The sequence below is a fragment of the Scyliorhinus torazame genome, chromosome 2 (genome assembly GCF_047496885.1).
Source record: "Scyliorhinus torazame isolate Kashiwa2021f chromosome 2, sScyTor2.1, whole genome shotgun sequence".
NCBI classification, from domain to species: Eukaryota; Metazoa; Chordata; class Chondrichthyes; order Carcharhiniformes; family Scyliorhinidae; genus Scyliorhinus; species Scyliorhinus torazame.
The window spans coordinates 253,453,443-253,471,943 of NC_092708.1; the positions used below are offsets into that span (position 1 = coordinate 253,453,443).

The 18,501-nt window shown below is 47.8% G+C and overlaps 1 protein-coding gene across 3 annotated transcripts in view; it reads right to left on the reverse strand.

Moving 5' to 3' along the window:
• Window positions 1-18,501, reverse strand: part of exd2 (exonuclease 3'-5' domain containing 2) — a 45,011-nt gene that overhangs the window by 17,084 nt on the left and 9,426 nt on the right. For 2 of the 3 annotated variants that reach the window (XM_072486151.1, XM_072486153.1), the window contains 2 exons: window positions 17,161-17,417; window positions 6,174-6,303 (listed from right to left, as the gene is read on the reverse strand). In XM_072486151.1, the coding sequence (XP_072342252.1) occupies window positions 6,174-6,303; window positions 17,161-17,417 (387 nt within the window). The remainder of the gene's footprint in view (window positions 1-6,173; window positions 6,304-17,160; window positions 17,418-18,501) is intronic. The other variant, XM_072486152.1, reaches the window with a different exon arrangement.

Below are 18,501 nucleotides of genomic sequence, written 5' to 3' on the forward strand. Positions count from 1 at the left end.
AGGAGGAATTAACCCTACCTAGGGCATCAGCCCACAGACCTTCCTCGATCTCCTCCCCCAGCTCCTCCTCCCATTTACCCTTCAACTCTTCTGCCAGCGCTTCCCCCTCTTCTTTCAACTCCTGGTGTATTTCCGACACCTTGCCCTCCCCGACCCATACACCCGAGATCACCCTATCTTGAACTTCTTGTGCCGGGAGCAATGGGAATTCCCTCACCTGTCACCTCACAAAAGCCCGCACCTGCATATATCTAAAGGCATTACCCGGAGGTAACTCGAACTTCTCCTCCAGTGCCCCTAGGCTCGCAAACGTCCCGATGAACAGGTCCCCCATTCTTCCAATCCCCGCCCGATGCCAGCTCTGGAACCCCCCGTCCATCTTCCCCGGGACAAACTGGTGGTTACCCCTGATCGGGGACCACACCGCTGCTCCCATTGCACCCCGGTGCCGTCTCCACTGGCCCCAGATCCTTAGCGTTGCCGCCACCACCGGGCTCGTGGTATACTTTGTCGGCGAGAGCAGCAACGGTGCCGTCACCAACGCCCCCAGGCTCGTTCCTTTACAGGACGCCATCTCCATCCTCTTCCATGCCGCCCACTCTTCCTCCATAACCCACTTACGGATCATCGCCACATTTGCTGCCCAGTAGTAGTTCCCCAGGTTTGGCAGCGCCAACCCTCCTCGGTCCCTACTGCGTTCCAGGAACCCTCTCCTTACTCTCGGGGTCTTATTCGCCCACATAAACCCCATAATACCCCTGCCTACTCTCTTAAAAAAGGCCTTAGTGATCACGATGGGAATGCACTGAAACACAAACAGAAACCTCGGAAGGACCACCATTTTGACTGACTGCACTCTACCCGCCAGCGAGAGCGGTACCATGTCCCATCTTTTGAAATCCTCCTCCATTTGCTCCACCAACCTAGTCAGATTCAGTTTGTGTAGGGTCCCCCAACTCCTGGCTATCTGGATCCCCAGATACCGAAAGCTCCCCTCCGCAGTAGGTCCCCTATCCCTTATCTTGGTCCCCTGCCTGCAATACAAAGAGCTCACTCTTCCCTACATTGAGCTTATAGCCCGAAAACTCCCCAAACTCCCTCAGAGTCTGCATGACCTCCACCATCCCCTCCATTGGATCCGCCACATACAGCAACAGGTCATCCGCATATAGCGACACTCGATGCTCTTCTCCCCCTCGGACCACCCCCCTCCATTTATTAGGCTCCCTCAATGACATGGCCAATGGTTCGATCGCCAATGCGAACAACAGGGGGGACAGGGGGCACCCCTGCCTCGTCCCTCGGTACAGTTGAAAGTAATCCGACCTCCGCCGGTTCGTCACTACACTCGCCATCGGGACTCTGTAAAGGAGCTTAACCCAACTGATAAACCCTCCCCCGAACCCAAACCTACGCAGCACTTCCCAGAGGTACTCCCACTCAACTCGGTCAAAGGCCTTCTCCGCGTCCATAGCTGCCACTATCTCCGCCTCTCCCCCCTCCGATGGCATCATTATCACGTTTAAGAGCCGCCGCACATTAGTGATTAGTTGCCTGCCCTTTACAAATCCCGTCTGGTCCTCGTGGATTACCCCCGGGACACAGTCCTTGATCCTCGTGGCCAGCACTTTTGCCAGCAACTTTGCATCCACATTGAGGAGCGAGATCGGCCTGTACGATCCACATTGCAGTGGGTCCTTGTCCCGCTTTAAGATCAAGGAAATGGTCGCTTCCGACATTGTCGGGGGCAGGGTCCCCTCCTCTCTTGCCTCATTAAAGGTCCTGACCAGTAGCGGGGCCAACAGGTCTACGTACTTCCTGTAGAACTCCACCGGGAATCCGTCCGGTCCCGGGGCCTTCCCCACCTGCATGCTCCCCAAACCCTTGCTCAGCTCCTCCAACCCAATTGGTGCCCCCAAACCAGCCACTTCTTGCTCCTCCACCCTCGGGAATCTCAGTTGATCTAGGAATCGTCTCATCCCCTCTTCCCCCGCTGGGGGCTGGGATCTGTACAGCTCTTCATAAAAGGCCTTAAATACCTCGTTTATTTTCGTCGAACTCCGAACCGTGGCTCCCCTTCCATCTTTGACTCCCCCTATTTCCCTCGCTGCCATCCTCTTATGGAGCTGGTGTGCCAGCATCCAACTGGCCTTTTCCCCATACTCGCAGGTCGCCCCCTGCGCTTTCCTCCACTGTGCCTCCGCCTTCCCTGTGGTCAACAGGTCAAACTCCGTCTGGAGCCGTCGTCTTTCCCCAAGTAATCTTTCCTCCGGGACCTCTGAGTATCTCCTGTCCACTCTCAAAATCTCCCCCACTAACCTCTCCCTTTCCATACCCTCTGTCTTCTCCCTATGAGCCCTAATAGAGATTAGCTCTCCCCTGATCACCGCCTTCAACGCCTCCCATACCACCTCCACCCGCACCTCCCCGTTGTCGTTGGCCTCCAAGTACCTTTCGATACACCCCCTCACCTTCCCACACACCACCTCGTCCGCCAGCAGTCCCACATCCAGCCGCCACAACGGGCGTTGGTCCCTCTGCTCTCCCAGCTCCAGTTCCACCCAGTGCGGGGCATGGTCCGAAACGGCTACGGCCGAATACTCCGTCCCCTCCACCCTCGGGATGAGCGCCCTACCCAAAACAAAGAAATCTATCCGGGAGTAGGCTTTGTGTATATGGGAGAAGAAAGAAAATTCCCTGGCCTGCGGCCTTGCAAACCGCCATGGGTCCACTCCCCCCATCTGATCCATAAACCCCCTAAGTACCTTGGCCGCCGCAGGCCTCTTTCCAGTCCTTGATTTGGAGCGGTCCAGTGCTGGATCCAACACTGTATTGAAGTCCCCTCCCATTATCAGGCCTCCTATCTCCTGGTCCGGAATGCTCCCCAACATGCGCTTCATGAATCCTGCATCATCCCAGTTCGGGGCGTATACGTTTACCAACACCACCCACGTCCCTTGCAGCCTACCGCTCACCATTACATATCGCCCTCCATTGTCCGCTACAATAGTCTTGGCCTCAAATGACACCCGCTTTCCCACCAATATTGCCACCCCTCTATTCTTCGCGTCCAGTCCCGAGTGGAATACCTGTCCTACCCATCCCTTTCTTAACCTGATCTGGTCCGCCACCTTCAGGTGTATCTCTTGGAGCATGGCCACGTCCGCCTTCAGTCCCTTTAAGTGCACGAACACCCAAGCCCTCTTCAGCAGCCCATTCAGGCCCCTCACATTCCACGTTACCAGCCGGATTGGAGGTGCTCTCACCAGCCCCCCCCCCCCCCCCGCCCCCCCCCCCCCTCCCTAGACCCATGTCCAGCTTTTTTGCTCCCCCCCCCCCCCCCATGTCCACGTCCACCTTCAGTCCCTTTAAGTGCACGAACACTCGAGCCCTCTTCACCGGCACAATCAGGCCCCTCACATTCCACGTTATCAGCCGGATTGGAGGGGCTCTCACCCCCCCCACGCCCCGCCGACTCGCCATCTCCTTTTCTGGGCCAGTCCCGTGTCCACGCCTCCCTCACCCTCCAGTCCCCCAGACGGGGGACCCCCGTCCCGACCACCTCTTCGGTGTCCCATTCCCTTTCGGCCAGTGCAGCAGCAACCCTCTCCCAACTCCCCCTCCCCCCGCTAGACCCATGTCTAGCTTTTTTGCTCCCCCCATGTCACTCCCGTAAGTCAGTTGACGCCTGCTGACCCCGGCTTCCCCCGCCGTCCCATTGACCTCCCTCCCTGTGTGGGACTCTCCCAATCAATATGCATTCCTTTGTTCCCCTTCCCGCCTTTCTTCCCGCGCACAGAAAAAACCCCCGCGCATTCCAAAGCCCCCTCTGGCACAGCTCCTGTCGCGGCCTTGTCTCTCTCCCCCAGCCCATGTAACATTTCCTGCGCGTGAGTGACCCCCTATCTACAACAACCATCACATATCAAACCTCAAACATCCCCCCCACCCTCAGTTAGAGTCCAACTTTTCGGCTTGTACAAAGGTCCACGCCTCTTCAGGCGTTTCGAAGTAATAGTGTTGGCCCTTGTATGTGACCCACAGTCGCGCTGGCTGCAGCATTCCGAATTTCACTTCTTTCCGGTACAACGCCGCTTTGGCCCGGTTGAAACCCGCTCTCCGCTTTGCAACCTCCGTGCTCTAGTCCGGGTATATTCGGATCTCTGCATTGGCCCACTTACTGCTCCGCTCCTTCTTGGCCCATCTCAGGACCCACTCTCTGTCCGAGAACCGGTGGAACCTCACCACCATCGCCCTTGGTGGGCTCATTTGCCTGGGGCTTCTTCGCCAGCACCCGATGTGCCCCGTCCAACTCCAGCGGCCTCGAAGGGGCCTTCATGCATACATTGCCGAGAGCATCGTGCTCACGTATGCCCCGGCATCGGCCCCCTCCATTCCCTCAGGGAGACCCAGGATTCGCAGATTCTTTCTCCTCGACCTGTTCTCCAGGTCTTCGAGTCTTCCCGCCCACCTCTTGTGTAGCGCCTCGTTCTGCTCCACTCTCACCGCCAGGCCCACGAGCTCGTCCTCATTTTGACTGACTCTTTTCTGTACCTCCTGGATTTTAACTTCGTGGGCCTTCTGGGTGATCCCGAGTCCTTCAATTGCCGAAAGCATAGGTGCCAACATCTCCTCGCGCTGCTCCTCGAAGCAGCGCTTGATGAACTCCTGCAGCTCCCCTTTGTCCCTGGCCGCCGCCATTTTGTTTTCTTTCCCTCGCTTCTCCCGTTGCTCCAGTGCCGCTCCTTTGGCCGTTACACTTCTGGTCCGTTTCATAGAAGTTGGAGGGGGACCTCTCTCTTCCCTTCCCCACGGGTTGCATCAAAGAAAAGTTCCGTTGGGGCTCCTCTAACGAGCCCGAAAGTCCGTGGTAGCGGGAGCTGCCGAATCGTGCGGCTTAGCTCCGCATAGCCGCAACCGGAAGTCCACAATTTCAGTTTTTAAGGGGCCCATATTACTCAACTTTTTTCTCGACTCTACACTTTATTTCCTAATATAATTATAATTGTGTTTTGTGTTGATATTGATATCCCTTGCAAGGGTTTTTTTTCCCCTGATACCTATTTGTACCTCTTCCTATCTGTCCCACCATGTTTGCCGCTGTTTAAAGCTCCTCAATTCACAAAGTTTTAAGCGATTTTGCGTATTCTTGCGTTTTTTATTTAAGTTTCATGTGAATGAAAATGAAATGAAAATCGCTTATTGTCACAAGTAGACTTCAAATGAAGTTACTGTGAAAAGCCCATAGTCGCCACATTCCGGCGCCTGTTCGGGGAGGCTGGTACGGGAATTGTGAAAAGCCCATCGTCGCCACATTCCGGCGCCTGTTCGGGGAGGCTGGTCCGGGAATTGAACCGTGCTGCTGGCCTGCCTTAGTCTGCTTTCAAAGCCAGCGATTTAGCCCAGTGTGCTAAACCAATACTAATACTGACCCTGAACAAAGTAGCTACTTATATTTTTATAGTGCCTTTAGCATTTTAGATGAAATGTTTGGCAGCTGGATGAAACATTAGAACATGTGATAAGAAGAGCTTTAAGGAGTCTCTCAGGTGAAGAAAAAGGGGTTGAGAGGTAAAGAGGTTTAGGAAGGCAATTCCAGAGTTTAGGACTTGGGCAGCTGAGAACACAGTTGTCAAAGTCGGGAGGTTGGGGACGCGCGCAAAGGGGAAATTGGGGACGTGAGGGAGGCCAGAGTTGGAGAAAGGCAGAATTCTCTAAGGTTTGTAACGCTGGGAGGAGATTACGGAGATAGTGAGGGACAAGGCTTTGAAGGGGTTGTAACACAAGCCATTGCTGGAAGGAGAATAAATGTAGATCAGTGAGGACAAGGCTGCCGCATGGACAAGTATGAATTAGGATACAGGCAGATTTATTGTTGAGCTTAAAATTATAGAGGAAGAAAGGTGGCCAGTCAGGAGGGCATTTGAATAGTCAAGTCTGGAGATGGCAAAAGCATGGATGTGGTTATAAGCAATAAATGAGCTAATGCAGGGGCAATGACAGGTGATGTTTTATGGAGATGGAAGTGATTGGGAATCACTACTGAGTCCCATTCCAAAAACACAAAGGAAATGGAATGTGAAGGAAGTGACTTCATCTCTCAAAAGAAAATACGGAATAATATGCTTACAATATTCAAAATAAATTGATGGACACTCTCTTAACAAGAGTACCTGCTCATTTGTGAGTTCTTCTGCCTCCCAATTGCTACATCGCAGGTGGAGGGACTTGTCGAGGGTAAAATGCAAGATGTCTTGAGCCAAGGACTTCAGGCTGAGGGCGCAGGTAAAATTACACTTCCTGCTATAAAAACAAAAAGGTAACCAGGGCTAAATGCAAGAAGCCATAAAAAATGCTTAAATGTAACATACACCAAACAATGGCAAGAAAACTCTCCACAGAAGATTATAGCACAGCAACACGTATCCTTTAATAAAGTACAGTAAGAAATGCAGAGGTGAAATCTAAAGAAACAACACATTCAAACACTTGAAATGGAATCTAGAGAAAGGAAAGTTAAATAATTCTAACCCCACTGTTCAAAATTCCGATACATCATACCATGTCAATTATATTGAAACTGTAATAGTTCAGATATCAGCCATCCCATCAGGACTCCATCAGGAACACTTTCCCCTTTCGCTCATAGGGAGTTAAATTCCAATGGACTCTAAACTTGACCTAATTCACTCTCATTATATTGGATTTCAACAAAGCAAACCCTATTCACTCCAATGTCATTTATAAATCCCACACATAGGAGCACATTATTTAATTGAAAGCTCTTTGCAAATATCTGCAGGGCCTCTTGACTTATTTTAGGTGGCTCTGCAATAGGTATTTTCAGGGTGTCAAGCTGTGACATAATTGCTATTTTACAGCAAAACTATAACCGCCTAATGATTATGCAACAAAGCAAACAACATTTACTTGAAATGAAAATCGCTTATTGTCACAAGGCTTCAAATGAAGTTACTGTGAAAAACCTACTTGAATATTTTTCTACCATTTTTCACTCTTCAGTCGCTAAGAATGGTCTTGCTCACAAGTGCGCAAAATTTAAAGAGAAGTACTTCGATTAAATTTATCTATTGAGTTGTCTTTGGCATCTTTTAATGTCTTCATTCATTCGTCCACTTGAAATCTTCAGCTTCTTCCAACATCCTGGGTCACAACGTAATCTTTCTGTCCAGAGCTCAACTCTGAGAGATGCATTTAGATTGTGCCGCCCGAGTATGTAACATGTACCACATGTCCCAGGTGTATCAGTATCATTCAGTTCACTGTACTCAGGAATGGTTCTTAAGTTCCTAGCAATTTCTGCCCAGTAGCTTTTATTCAAATAATTTTGAAACCCAAAAAGACAACCTGTACTTGCAAAATTTACAGATTTCTTTTTCCAAAAATGAGTTATAATTATGTATATGACAGGAAAAAAAATGATTGTGTTCTAAATATGCAGCTGTTGTAACTTCTGTTTTGTCTTCTATGAAAAGGGAAGTAAACCGAGGGAAATACTTTCCTCGTTTAATAACAATTATACTTTTTTTTTTTTTTTATAAACTTACCGGTCTAGAGGGAACTGGAGAAATTAATGGCTGCCTTCTGTTTGTCTGCCAAAGCTGTGATTAAGGTGTCATAAAAGTGAGATAATCCTTGATTTTGTAAGGGGGGAGGGGGGGGGGGTCTGCTGATAGATTTGAGAAGCATTTGCATGTTTACAGATATCTGGCAAATGGAATATTGTTTTGGGTTGGAGGTGCCTGGGATGTAGTTAACCTATGCTTTAGATACTGTGGAAATATAGAAAAGAACAACTATAGATTGCAGAGTTTGCTGGGACATTATATCTGGTTAACTTAGGGTTAAAGCTTACTTCACAAACCATCGGTAGTTGAAACCACACACTGCAAAAATAATCCTGCAGCAACTGAGGCCATCTGTATTCTTAGCTTCAGGTTTAACCACAATGGAGACGTGATAACCAAAATCAGACAATAAGCTAATCAGATGAGAATAACGATATTAAGAGGGAAAGTGAAACACATAGCGAACTCTGCAAAATCATATTAAAGAGGAACCATTACACGGGAATCTATGGAACTTGTTTACCCAAGTGTATAAATATGTTGTAATTACTGGTGATTTGCAGAGTTGCTGCACACTCATCTGGTGCACAAGTAAAAAAATAAACTAATAATCTGATAGTCCTGCTCATGTTACTCAGAGTCGAGATTTCGACAGTACAAATGATGTAATTAAGAGAAGTCAAGTCAGTCTGTAATTGCAGTTTGCTATAGGATTTTAGTCTGACAAGGTGTGTCTTTCAGTTTTGCTACCGAAAGGTTGTCTCCAAGGTCTCAGCACAGAGAAAAGCAAGTAAAACCTGATTACTTTATTTGTAAGTGGTATTTGAACTAGGTCGATTTGCTTAATTGGAATATTTAGTGGCAGATTTAATAATAATAATCACTTACTGTCACAATTAGGCTTCAATGAAGTTACTGTGAAAAGCCCCTAGTCGCCACATTCCAGCGCCTGTTCGGGGAGGCCGGTCCGGGAATTGAACCCGCGCTGCTGGCCTTGTTCTGCATTACAAGCCAGCTGTTTAGCCCACTGTGCTAAACCAGCCCCTGGGGATTTATGAAATGGGGATTTATGAAGTAAGTCAGAGTTCCTTCTTTGTGTGAAGAACTGTTATCTGTAAAATATTTCTTTGTTGTTGATCTGGTTAATTCTGTGTTTAAATTAAACTTTGTTTTAACATAAAAGATATCTGTTGGTCAGTGTTATCATTCCAGTGCTGCAGTCACCTTTCCTCGGGGTGATAAGCTGCAAATGGTTGGGTTCTCATCTGGGATCCGAACAGAATTGGGGGCTCTTTTGCCGGATGTTGATACTCTGACAGTGTAATAGGGAGTGACTTGTAAAATAGTGCTTTCTGATGGCTGATAGTTTCCTGGGTGTTGAAGACATAACTCTGGATGGTTTACAAAAGGTGTTTAAAACACAAACAGACACAGAAAATACTAGATGGACATCCGGTGGCAGCCATGGAGTGAGTGGTCTCACATTTGGCAGCTCCAGCTCAAAGCGGATTTTTGGACCTTTTCACCATTCGTAGGGTAGAAGTTTGGATGAAAAAAGGTGTAGGAGTGATAGGAGAAAGTGAGACTCCACTGGTGTGGCTGGTGGATGGATTCACAGACCAGAAGTGAGTCAAGAAGAAGAGAGCTGGTAAAGCAGGAGAATCTTTGTGATGCGCCACAGGTCAAGATGGAGGAGGGTAAAGGGCCTGTCCTGCCCGCTCGCCCAGTGGTCAACGGAGCAACTTGTGGACTTTTTAAATGAGTAGTTCAGCCAGCAGAGGAGGGAAGCCCATGAGGACCTGGCCAAGGTGGTAGAGCCGTTTAAAGTGGGTATTGACTGTGCGGAGCAGAGGCTGGAGTCCCAGAGCCAGGTGATTCAGAAAGTGGAGGAGACGGTGGGGGAGCACGAGGCGCAGCTCGCCTCATTGTTGACCGAGGTGGGGGTGATGCGGGAGACCCAAAAGCGGCTGAAGGTGGAAGATCTGGAGATGTTTGTTGGGCTTGGTGGCGGGATGCTTGGGGAGTGTCGAGAGTAAGTGCATCTTTTCTGTTTCTTGGTTTTGTGGGATAATGCGAGCGGGGGGGGGGGGGGGGGGTGGGGGGGGGGGGGGATCAGTAGGGGGTAGCAGGCTTCAAAATCTTGGGCGGGGAATGCCAGGCTAGATGGGTGGGCTAGTTTGTTTTTTTTAAATATTTTTATTCTCCTCCTTTTTCACATTTTCTCCCAAATTTACACCCACCAACAATAAACAATAATCAGTAACGAATGCAATGTCAATCCCCATATCAACAACAAACCCCCAAACAGCAGCCCGCATATTAACATAAACTAATAACAAAAAAGAATCAGAAATCACCCACAGAGCCGAAGGCTACAACATCCGCCTCCGCACCCATTTCCAAACCCAGCTGGTCTGACACGCCAAATATGGCCTCCCGAGGGCCCGGGTCCAGTTTCACGTGCACCACTTTAGAGATTACCCTAAAAACTTCCTTCCTGTAATCCTCCAGCTTTGGACAGGACCAAAACATATGAACATGGTTTGCAACACCACCCAACACACACATCTTCTACCAACTCAAAGAGCCGGCTCATCCTTGCCCTTGTGTGGTGTGCTTTATATACCACCCTCAGCTGTATCAGCCCCAACCTCATGCACGAGGTGGAGGCGTTCACTCTCCGGAACACCTCACACCAGAACCCCTCCTCCATACCCTCTCCCAACTCTTCCTCCCACTTTGCCTTGATCTCTTCCAGCAGTGCCTTCTCCTCGTCCAAAACAGCCCCGTAGACCGTTGATACTACCCCCATCTCCAGTTCCCCTGTCGTCAGCACCTCCTCCAGCAATGTGGAGCCCGACTCTACCAGGAAGGTCTGTATCTCTTTCTTGTCAAAGTCACAAACCTGCATGTATCTAAATATTTCCCCCTGCTCCAGCCCATACTTCGCTCCCAGGTCCTTCAATCCTGCAAATCGACTCCCAAAAATCAATCTTTTAGTGCCCTAATTCCTTTCTCCTCCCATCTCCAAAAATTTCCATCCCACTTCCCTGGCTCAAATCTATTGATCCCCGTGAACCGGCATTTCCCTTGACCCTGCCCCAACCCGAAGTGCAGACGAAACTGCCTCCAAATTAGCTGGGTGGGCTAGTTAACGGGAGTGAAGTGGGGGGTGGTCATGTGGTTGGTGCTGGGGAGGGGGATGGGGGTTGTTGTTTTGCTTGCGGGAGGGGGGACTGCTGACAAGGGTGTGGTTGTTGTGGCGCAGCAGAAAGGGAGTGATGAGAGTGGACATCCGATGGGGGCCTGAGGCACATGTGACACGGGACGGGGGCTGGCCCAAAAAGGGATATGGTTAATCAGCAGGGGAGGGGGCCCCAGGTTGGTCACATGGAGCGTGAGGGGACTGAATGGTCAGTCAAACGGTCACGTGTGTTCGAGCACCTGAGGAGTCTGCAGGCGGATGTGGCTTTTTTTTTTTAACAAGAGATGCATTTAAAGATAGGGGATCAGACAAGGCTGAGGAAAAGATGGGTGGGGCAGGTATTTCTGTCGGGACTGGACATGATGATATTGGGGGGGGGGGGGGGGGGGGAAGAGAACGGGGATAGTGCTGGTAAATAAGCGGATGGCGTTTGAGGTGGGGAACAATGGCAGATTTGCAGAAGGGGGGTTGGGGGCAGGTTCGTGATGGTCAGTGGGAAGCTGGAGGGGATGCTGGTGGTTTTGGTAAACTGGGACAATGTGGTGCCCCTTAATAGTTAACCTCTTTGACTAAGCATTTGCTCACCTGTACTAACATCTCCTTGTGTGGCTCAGTGTCAAATTCAGTCTGATAATGCACCTTTGACTACTTTGGGAGCAGACACTTTATAAAAACAAATTGGTGATGTTAAACAGATGTTTACTCCACAGGCCAAGTTTAGCTGAAGTCGCAGCCCAAATGTCAATTATTCAAATTCCACCGTGGCAAATTGTATGATTGAAGAATTCAATAAGTCACCAATTGATGGACAAACACTTGCACATATAGTTTGCTTTTAATGTAGAAAAACATCCCAAGGCTGTTTTCAGAGGCAAAATCAGAAAAGTAGGCTGAGAGAAAGTTGGGGCTAGCAACAAACTGACCAAAATCATCATGAAAGCTATCAACTTGTCATTAAAGATCCAACTGGCTCATTAATGTCCTTCAGGAAAGGAACCAGCCCTTGTCCTTACATGATCTGGCCTAAATCTGCCAACAGTCCCATACAACATGGCTGAATCTCAATGTACTCAGGGCAACTAGTTGTGGCAATAATGACACCATTCCCTGTGACATCCACATCCCAGAACAAATCAAATAACAATATTTTTTTTAATAGATTTAGAGTACCTAATTCATTTTTCCAATTAAGGGGCAATTTAGCGTGGTCAATCCACATATCCTGCACATCTTTGGGTTGTGGGGGCGAGACCCACGCAAACACGGGGAGAATGTGCAAACTCCACACGGACAGCGACCCAGAGCCGGGATCGAACCTGGGACCTCGGCGCCGTGAGGCAGCAGTGCTAACCACTGCACCACCTTGCTGCCCGAAACAACAACAATATTAGTCATGTAGTATTTTTTCACTTGACAGCTTAGTGGGTGGCACAGTGGTTAGCGCTTCTGCCACACAGTGCTAGGGACCCAGGTTCAATTCCAGCCTTGGGTGACCGTGTGGAGTTTGTAAGTTCTCCCCATGTCTGCGTGAGTTTTCTGTGTGTGCTCCGGTTTCCTCCCACAGTCCAAAAATGTGCTGTTTAGGTGGATTGGTCAAGCTAAAATTTCCCCTTAAGTGTCCAGGATGTGCAGGTTAGGTTACGGGGAGAGGGTGTAGTGGACGATGGAGTGACGCGAGGAGAGGTCAATGCAGACTGACCAAATAGAATTCCTACAGTGTCGAAGGAAGCTATGATCAGGCTACCCACAAATGGTACATATGAAATCAGCAGTCCACCGTTTGAAGAATAACTGATAAAGACCTTGATCTGTTTACACCATGTTTAACATTCTTGAAAGTCTCCTCCAAGGAAGATATTGATTGGATTGTTGACACAAAGGATAGATTTGCAATCATATTGCACCTCCCATGATCATCAGACATCCCAAAGCCATTTGCAGTCAAATAAGTGTTTTTGAGGTGCAGTCACTCTTGCACACAGTCAATTTGCACACAGCAAGACCGACAAACAACACTGAACACAATGTGATGATAATGAAATCAAACAGAAAATGCTGGAAAATCTCAACAAGTCTGGCAGCCTCACCCGAAACATTAACTCTGTTTCTCTACCCACAGATGCTGCCAGACCACTGGAGTTTTTCCAGCATTTTCTGTTTTTATTTCAGATTTCCAGCATCTGCAGTACGGTTCTTTGATTTTAAATGTTAATAATGACGTTGGTTGAGGGATAAATGTTGGGGTGAGTACACTGGAGCTAACTCTCCTATTGTTCAAATTAGTGCCATGGGACCTTTTACACCCACCCTGAGGGGTCAGCCAGCACCACAGCATTGCATCCCATCCTAAAGACTCTCCCTCAGGACTGCACTCAACCATCAGCCTGGATTATGTCCTCCAGGTGCTGGGTTCGACTCATGACCTTCTGACTCAAGATGAAAAAGCCATAGCTGAAGTAGTGATTGCCAACGGAAGTAATTAACTATTGGGTTAGACGTTCAGTGAAGACCTACAAGTCACAATCTAGCTGTAAAACAACCTTTCTGTATATCTTACAATAATATATGAATCAAATGATTCCCTATTCATTGCGTAATTTAGATTTTATCTCAACAATAAAAACCTGACTGGAGATTTCCCATTGGCAAAGGGTATGTTGCTGTTGCATTAATATTACGAATTTATGTTCACAATAAATCCCACGTTAAATAATTCAGTCCACTGTCCAAGGAGCATAATAACCTGTAGGTGCTGACCATAAATATTTCACACAATTATTTTGATTTGTTGGACTTCAATAAAGCATGCAGTGTGAAGTTGTATCAAGCACTTGAACTCCAATAGTCGTCGTGACCAAAACAAACCCAATGCCACGACCAGTCTGAAATTTGCCATCTGCTGAGCAATTGCACCAAGGGTAACGTTGGGGCAGGAAGGGCAAATCAACGCACAAATGAGAGGGATAAGTGTCAAATGGACCACTGACAAGGACACAGGGAGGATGAAAATTAGGCTGATGACTCATTCTCTAAACATTGAACATGACTTGCCCAGGGAGACAAAGATAATTTCAAAAGAGACATTTTCAAAGTCGGGGTCCATCGTGGCGTTCCCAATCGCAGGAATGAATGCGCAACGGCCGCAGCAGCCGACTTTTAAAAATGCCAGCTGCGACTGGCTTTCACAATGCGGGCGCACTGCGCATGCGTGCCTGCTCATCAGTGCGCTGACCCAGGAGAAGATTTTTTTTTAATTCAATGCAGTCTTCCTGCCTGAAGCGACGGCAGGGAACAGGTCTCACGCCCTGAACACTGTGTCACGTGCTCTGGGCGTGATTGCGATTCCTCCATTTTGTCAGCAGCAAACAAGCAACAGGACTGGATCGTTTTGCAATAACGAAGAGAGGGCCGGAGACACAAACGGGCTAGGATCTCACAACTAAACCTGCTGGAGAGAGGAGCTCAGGAGAATCCAAAGCAGTGGTGCTGTCAGCTGTTCAGGAGAGTCCACAATTGGACAAAGCAAAGTGCTGGTGTGAGCTCCAGGACCTCTGATGAACAATCCATACAGAAATGTAACATTGAATGACAAAACAAGTGAGATCGTGAGGACCAAGCAGGCTTACATGTTGCATTAAAGGTAAGCAAAAATGGTGGGTCGCGACAGTCAGCCGGCATGAGTCGCGCCGGTCAGCCGACATGGGGCGTGTCGGCAAGCCGGCATGGGTCCCGACGGTTGGGAGGTTGGTAAAAATGGATCCCCGGGAAAAAAGTTTGAAAAACACTGGGCTATGGAGTGGCCCAATAGAGGTTTTTAAAATTATGAAAGGCTCAATAGGTTAGGACGTAGAGCAGAAGTTTCCCCTTGTGGGGGAGACCAAAACTAGAGACCAAAAATATAAACAGTCACTGATGAGCAATTCAGGAAAAAAAACTCTTTACTCAGAGAATGGTTAGACTATGGAATTTGCCACCACTTGGAGCACGGAGCAAGAAACACATGGGTGAGGCTCACAAAGTTTCCCACAAAACTGGAGCAAAAACTCGAACTACTGAGAGGAATATCACCCTCATAAAGATATTCGCTATTTAAAGTGCATTTTAATACATGCTCAGTATATTCTTAAAACACATCCTGCTGCTTTGCTCATCACTACTATCCCAGCTCTTCACTCACTGGACCTCCCGACCCTCCTCCCACCTGCCGGATCTCGTGTGCCCCCACCCACCCACGCCTCCTCCGACCAGTCGGATCTCTCGACCCCCTCCCACCTATTGGACCTCCTGAGCCCCCTCCTACCTGCTGGATCTCTCGACCCCCTCCCACCCACTGGACCTCCTGAGCCCCCTCCTGCCAGACCTCACATCCCCCTTCTTCCCGCTGGACCTCCCGACCCTCCTCCTACCTGCCGGGCCTCCACAGCCCCCTCCTGTCCGCCGGACCGCCTGCCCACTGGAACTCCCAACCCCCTCCTTGCCCACAGAACCTTCCAACCCTTTTCCACCAGCCAGCCCTCCCAGCTATCTTACTGAATGGCAGAACACGTTCAAGGGGCCAAATAGCCTACTCACGCTACTATTTCTATTGATTTTATGAAAGTCAATCACCATGTGCAAGTATAGTAACATTTGTCAGCAATTAGCAAGCTGCTTTTGCACTCGCTAGAAGGGAAAATTACCTACAGAGAATTTTGCCAGCAGTGAAACAGATTTTAAAAATAAGTTTCAAGTGAAAGGAAGGGACGTACCAGGAACAGACACCAAACAGCAGCACATCAACGGAGAGTTAACCTCCCATTTATTTTAGCATTGCATTACTGACTAAGATTGCAAGTATGTCCTCTGCAAAACTTGTTTTTTAATCTAAATAAAACCAATGATTCTAAAAGTTGGAACGTAAATAACCTCAGAAAGAGGTAGTAAAAAGCCTACAATTCTACAGAAAACAATTGGAAAATATTCAGTGTCTCGAGTCTGTCCTGTGCTGTTTTGTTCTTTATTCTTTAGGATTTTGGCAACGGTTGGTATCATTACCGGTACAGGCTTGGAGGGCCAAAGGGCCTGTTCCTGTGCTGTATTGTTCTTTGAGGCAATGGTTGATCTATATCTCAACTCCATCTTGCTGTCTTGGTTCCTTATCTACAAAAATCTATCAATTTCAGCTTTAAAATTTCAACTAACCCCCAGCGTCAAAAGCCTTTTTGGGGACAGTTCCAGCTTTCTATCATTTTTGTGTGAAAAGGTATTTCCTGACCCCCTTGCTCTGGACTCTCCCACCAAAGAAATAATTTGTCTCCATTATCATGGTAGGGAGATATTAGAAACGTGGGTTCAGAAATGGGGTCCAAAAATGAAGCGGACAATTTAAAGGTTTAAACAGATTGAAGGAAAATGCTGTTAACCCAAACTCAAAAGGACATGCCCATACTTGGCTGAGTCACATGCTCCCATTCAGACATAAACTCATTAGGGAATGCATTATGTGATTCACCACAGACCCACTGTCTTTTGGGACATTCCTGCATGACCAGAATTATTCCATTAACAGAGTCTGATGACTTAAAGGCCCATCAATGGAAGGTAGTTGCATACCAATGGCCTAGCTCTGGACTATCAGCCAAATAACGAGAAGAGATTCAAGTTTGACTACCTCTGGGGAGAAGCTTTGTTTGAAGGGCTGGGCGGAGCTTAGAGCGAGGGAAAGAAATTATTTTGCAAACAAAGACAGAAGCAGATGGACAGCCAAGGAGACAGGCCAGAAAACCTGGAAGCAGAAGGAAGTGGAGAGCAGCCAGTCAGGTCATGAAGCCTGCTTGCTTAAAGATGTAAGCAGCCATGGAACAGGTCATGGAAACAGCCACAAAGAAAGCTTTGAAAAAAAATTCTGAAATAGATGTCCGAACAGAAGAAAGATTGCTTCCTAAGTGAAAGTACTGCCTTCACTGAATGTGTAAGTGGAACAAGAGCTGTATTTTAATGCCCAAGTGTTGTTTAATGGGACCTTGTGTCTTAAAGTTAAGAAACTATACATAATCTGTTAATGTTTGAACTGTGAAATTTCATAGATTTCATGGAAATTTGTAAGTTTAAATATTATTCTCTTTATAATAAAGTGTTGTTTATAAAATAACACCCAATTTCTTATATTACCACTCGTGGAACAAATCTATCTTTTCTGCACAGTCTTAAAATGTAAAACGTTATGCGTCTGGTTCAGTTTCTTAGCCATTGTTGAGATCTGACCAGGCAAGCCTAACACCAAAAACCCCATCAACACCTTAATTACAGCATCCCTTAATCTTACACACACAACCGAATATAAGCCTAGTCTTTGGCATCTTTCTCATAGTTCAAACCAATACAAACCTCTGGCGCATGACCAAGTATCTCACATCCAAGCAGCCCCTGACTGTAATGCAGTAATTTCGGAACAACTTGCTGCCATCTTCAAAGGCATCAACACCAACTTTCAGGACACTACCATTCCCCAGCAGGTCGAGTAAAGTCTTCGGCAACAACCGACCATCCTTGGTCAACTGTGCCATGCGGACGAGAAGGCATAGGCCACTGTAAGAGGCAAGCTGAAGGAGAGACACGGGGTTTGGCTTTCCCGTTATAGAAATCTGGAAAATAATTTCAAGACAGGAAGAAGAAGAAAATGTAATTGCTGCCAGGGTTAAGCTGAAAGTTTCAAACTTCCAAGGAAGAAAATACAGTTTCAAAAAACTAATCAGCTAAAGACAGCCAGCTCATCAACTCTTTCTGGAGTATGAGATACCTTAACGTTCATCACAATAACTTGTATTGCCTTCAATGGCGAAATGGCACTTTCTCAAACAACATTTGAAACTAAGTCACAAGATAAAAGCCTTATCACTCAGGTAGGTTTTAAGGGGTGCACTGAACACAGGATTGTTACGGCGCACGAGGCCATTTGGCCCATCGTGTCAGCACCAGCTCTCCAAACGAGCAATGTAATTTAGTGCCATTCCCCTGCCTTTTCCCCATATCCCTGCACTTTGTTTCTGTTCAAGGTACTCATCTAATCAGGGAAACAGAGAAAGGCGAATAGGTTCAGGGAGAGAATTCCACCGCTCAAGGATGAGGCAGACTCTACCAATAGTGGAGCACAAAAAATCAATGATGTGCAAGAGGCCAGAGTTGGGAGAGCACAGAGATTGCAGAGAGCTGCTGAACAGGAGATGACAGAGATAGGGATGGGTGGGGCCATGAATGGATTTAAACAACAGTATAAGAATTGTCTTTTAAATCAAGGCGGTGGTAGACCGGGATCTAATGTAGGTCAGTGAGCACAGGGTCAATGAGTGAACCAGACTTCATATAAGCTAGGCTATGGGAAGCAGTGCTTTGAATCAACTGAAGGGAGGGTGATATGTGAGAGGATGACCAAGGCAGCATCGGAATATTGGAGCCTACAGGTTGCAAAGGAGTGGGTGCGGGTTTCTGAAAATAAGGGATGAGCACAACTTTTAAAAAATATTTTCTAGCTGCGCACTCAAATCATAGTGAATGTCAGTGCAGTGCCCTGGTCCTGGAGGCAGTGCCTGAGATACTGCCCTGATTATCCACCCTACAACATTTAGCATTTAATAAATGCCAGCTCAAGGATGCTTTGGTTGTTGGAGGCTGGCAGATGAAAGGCCATAGATTGGGTTGACGCAGTTGAGCATTTCCTTGTTGGCAAGA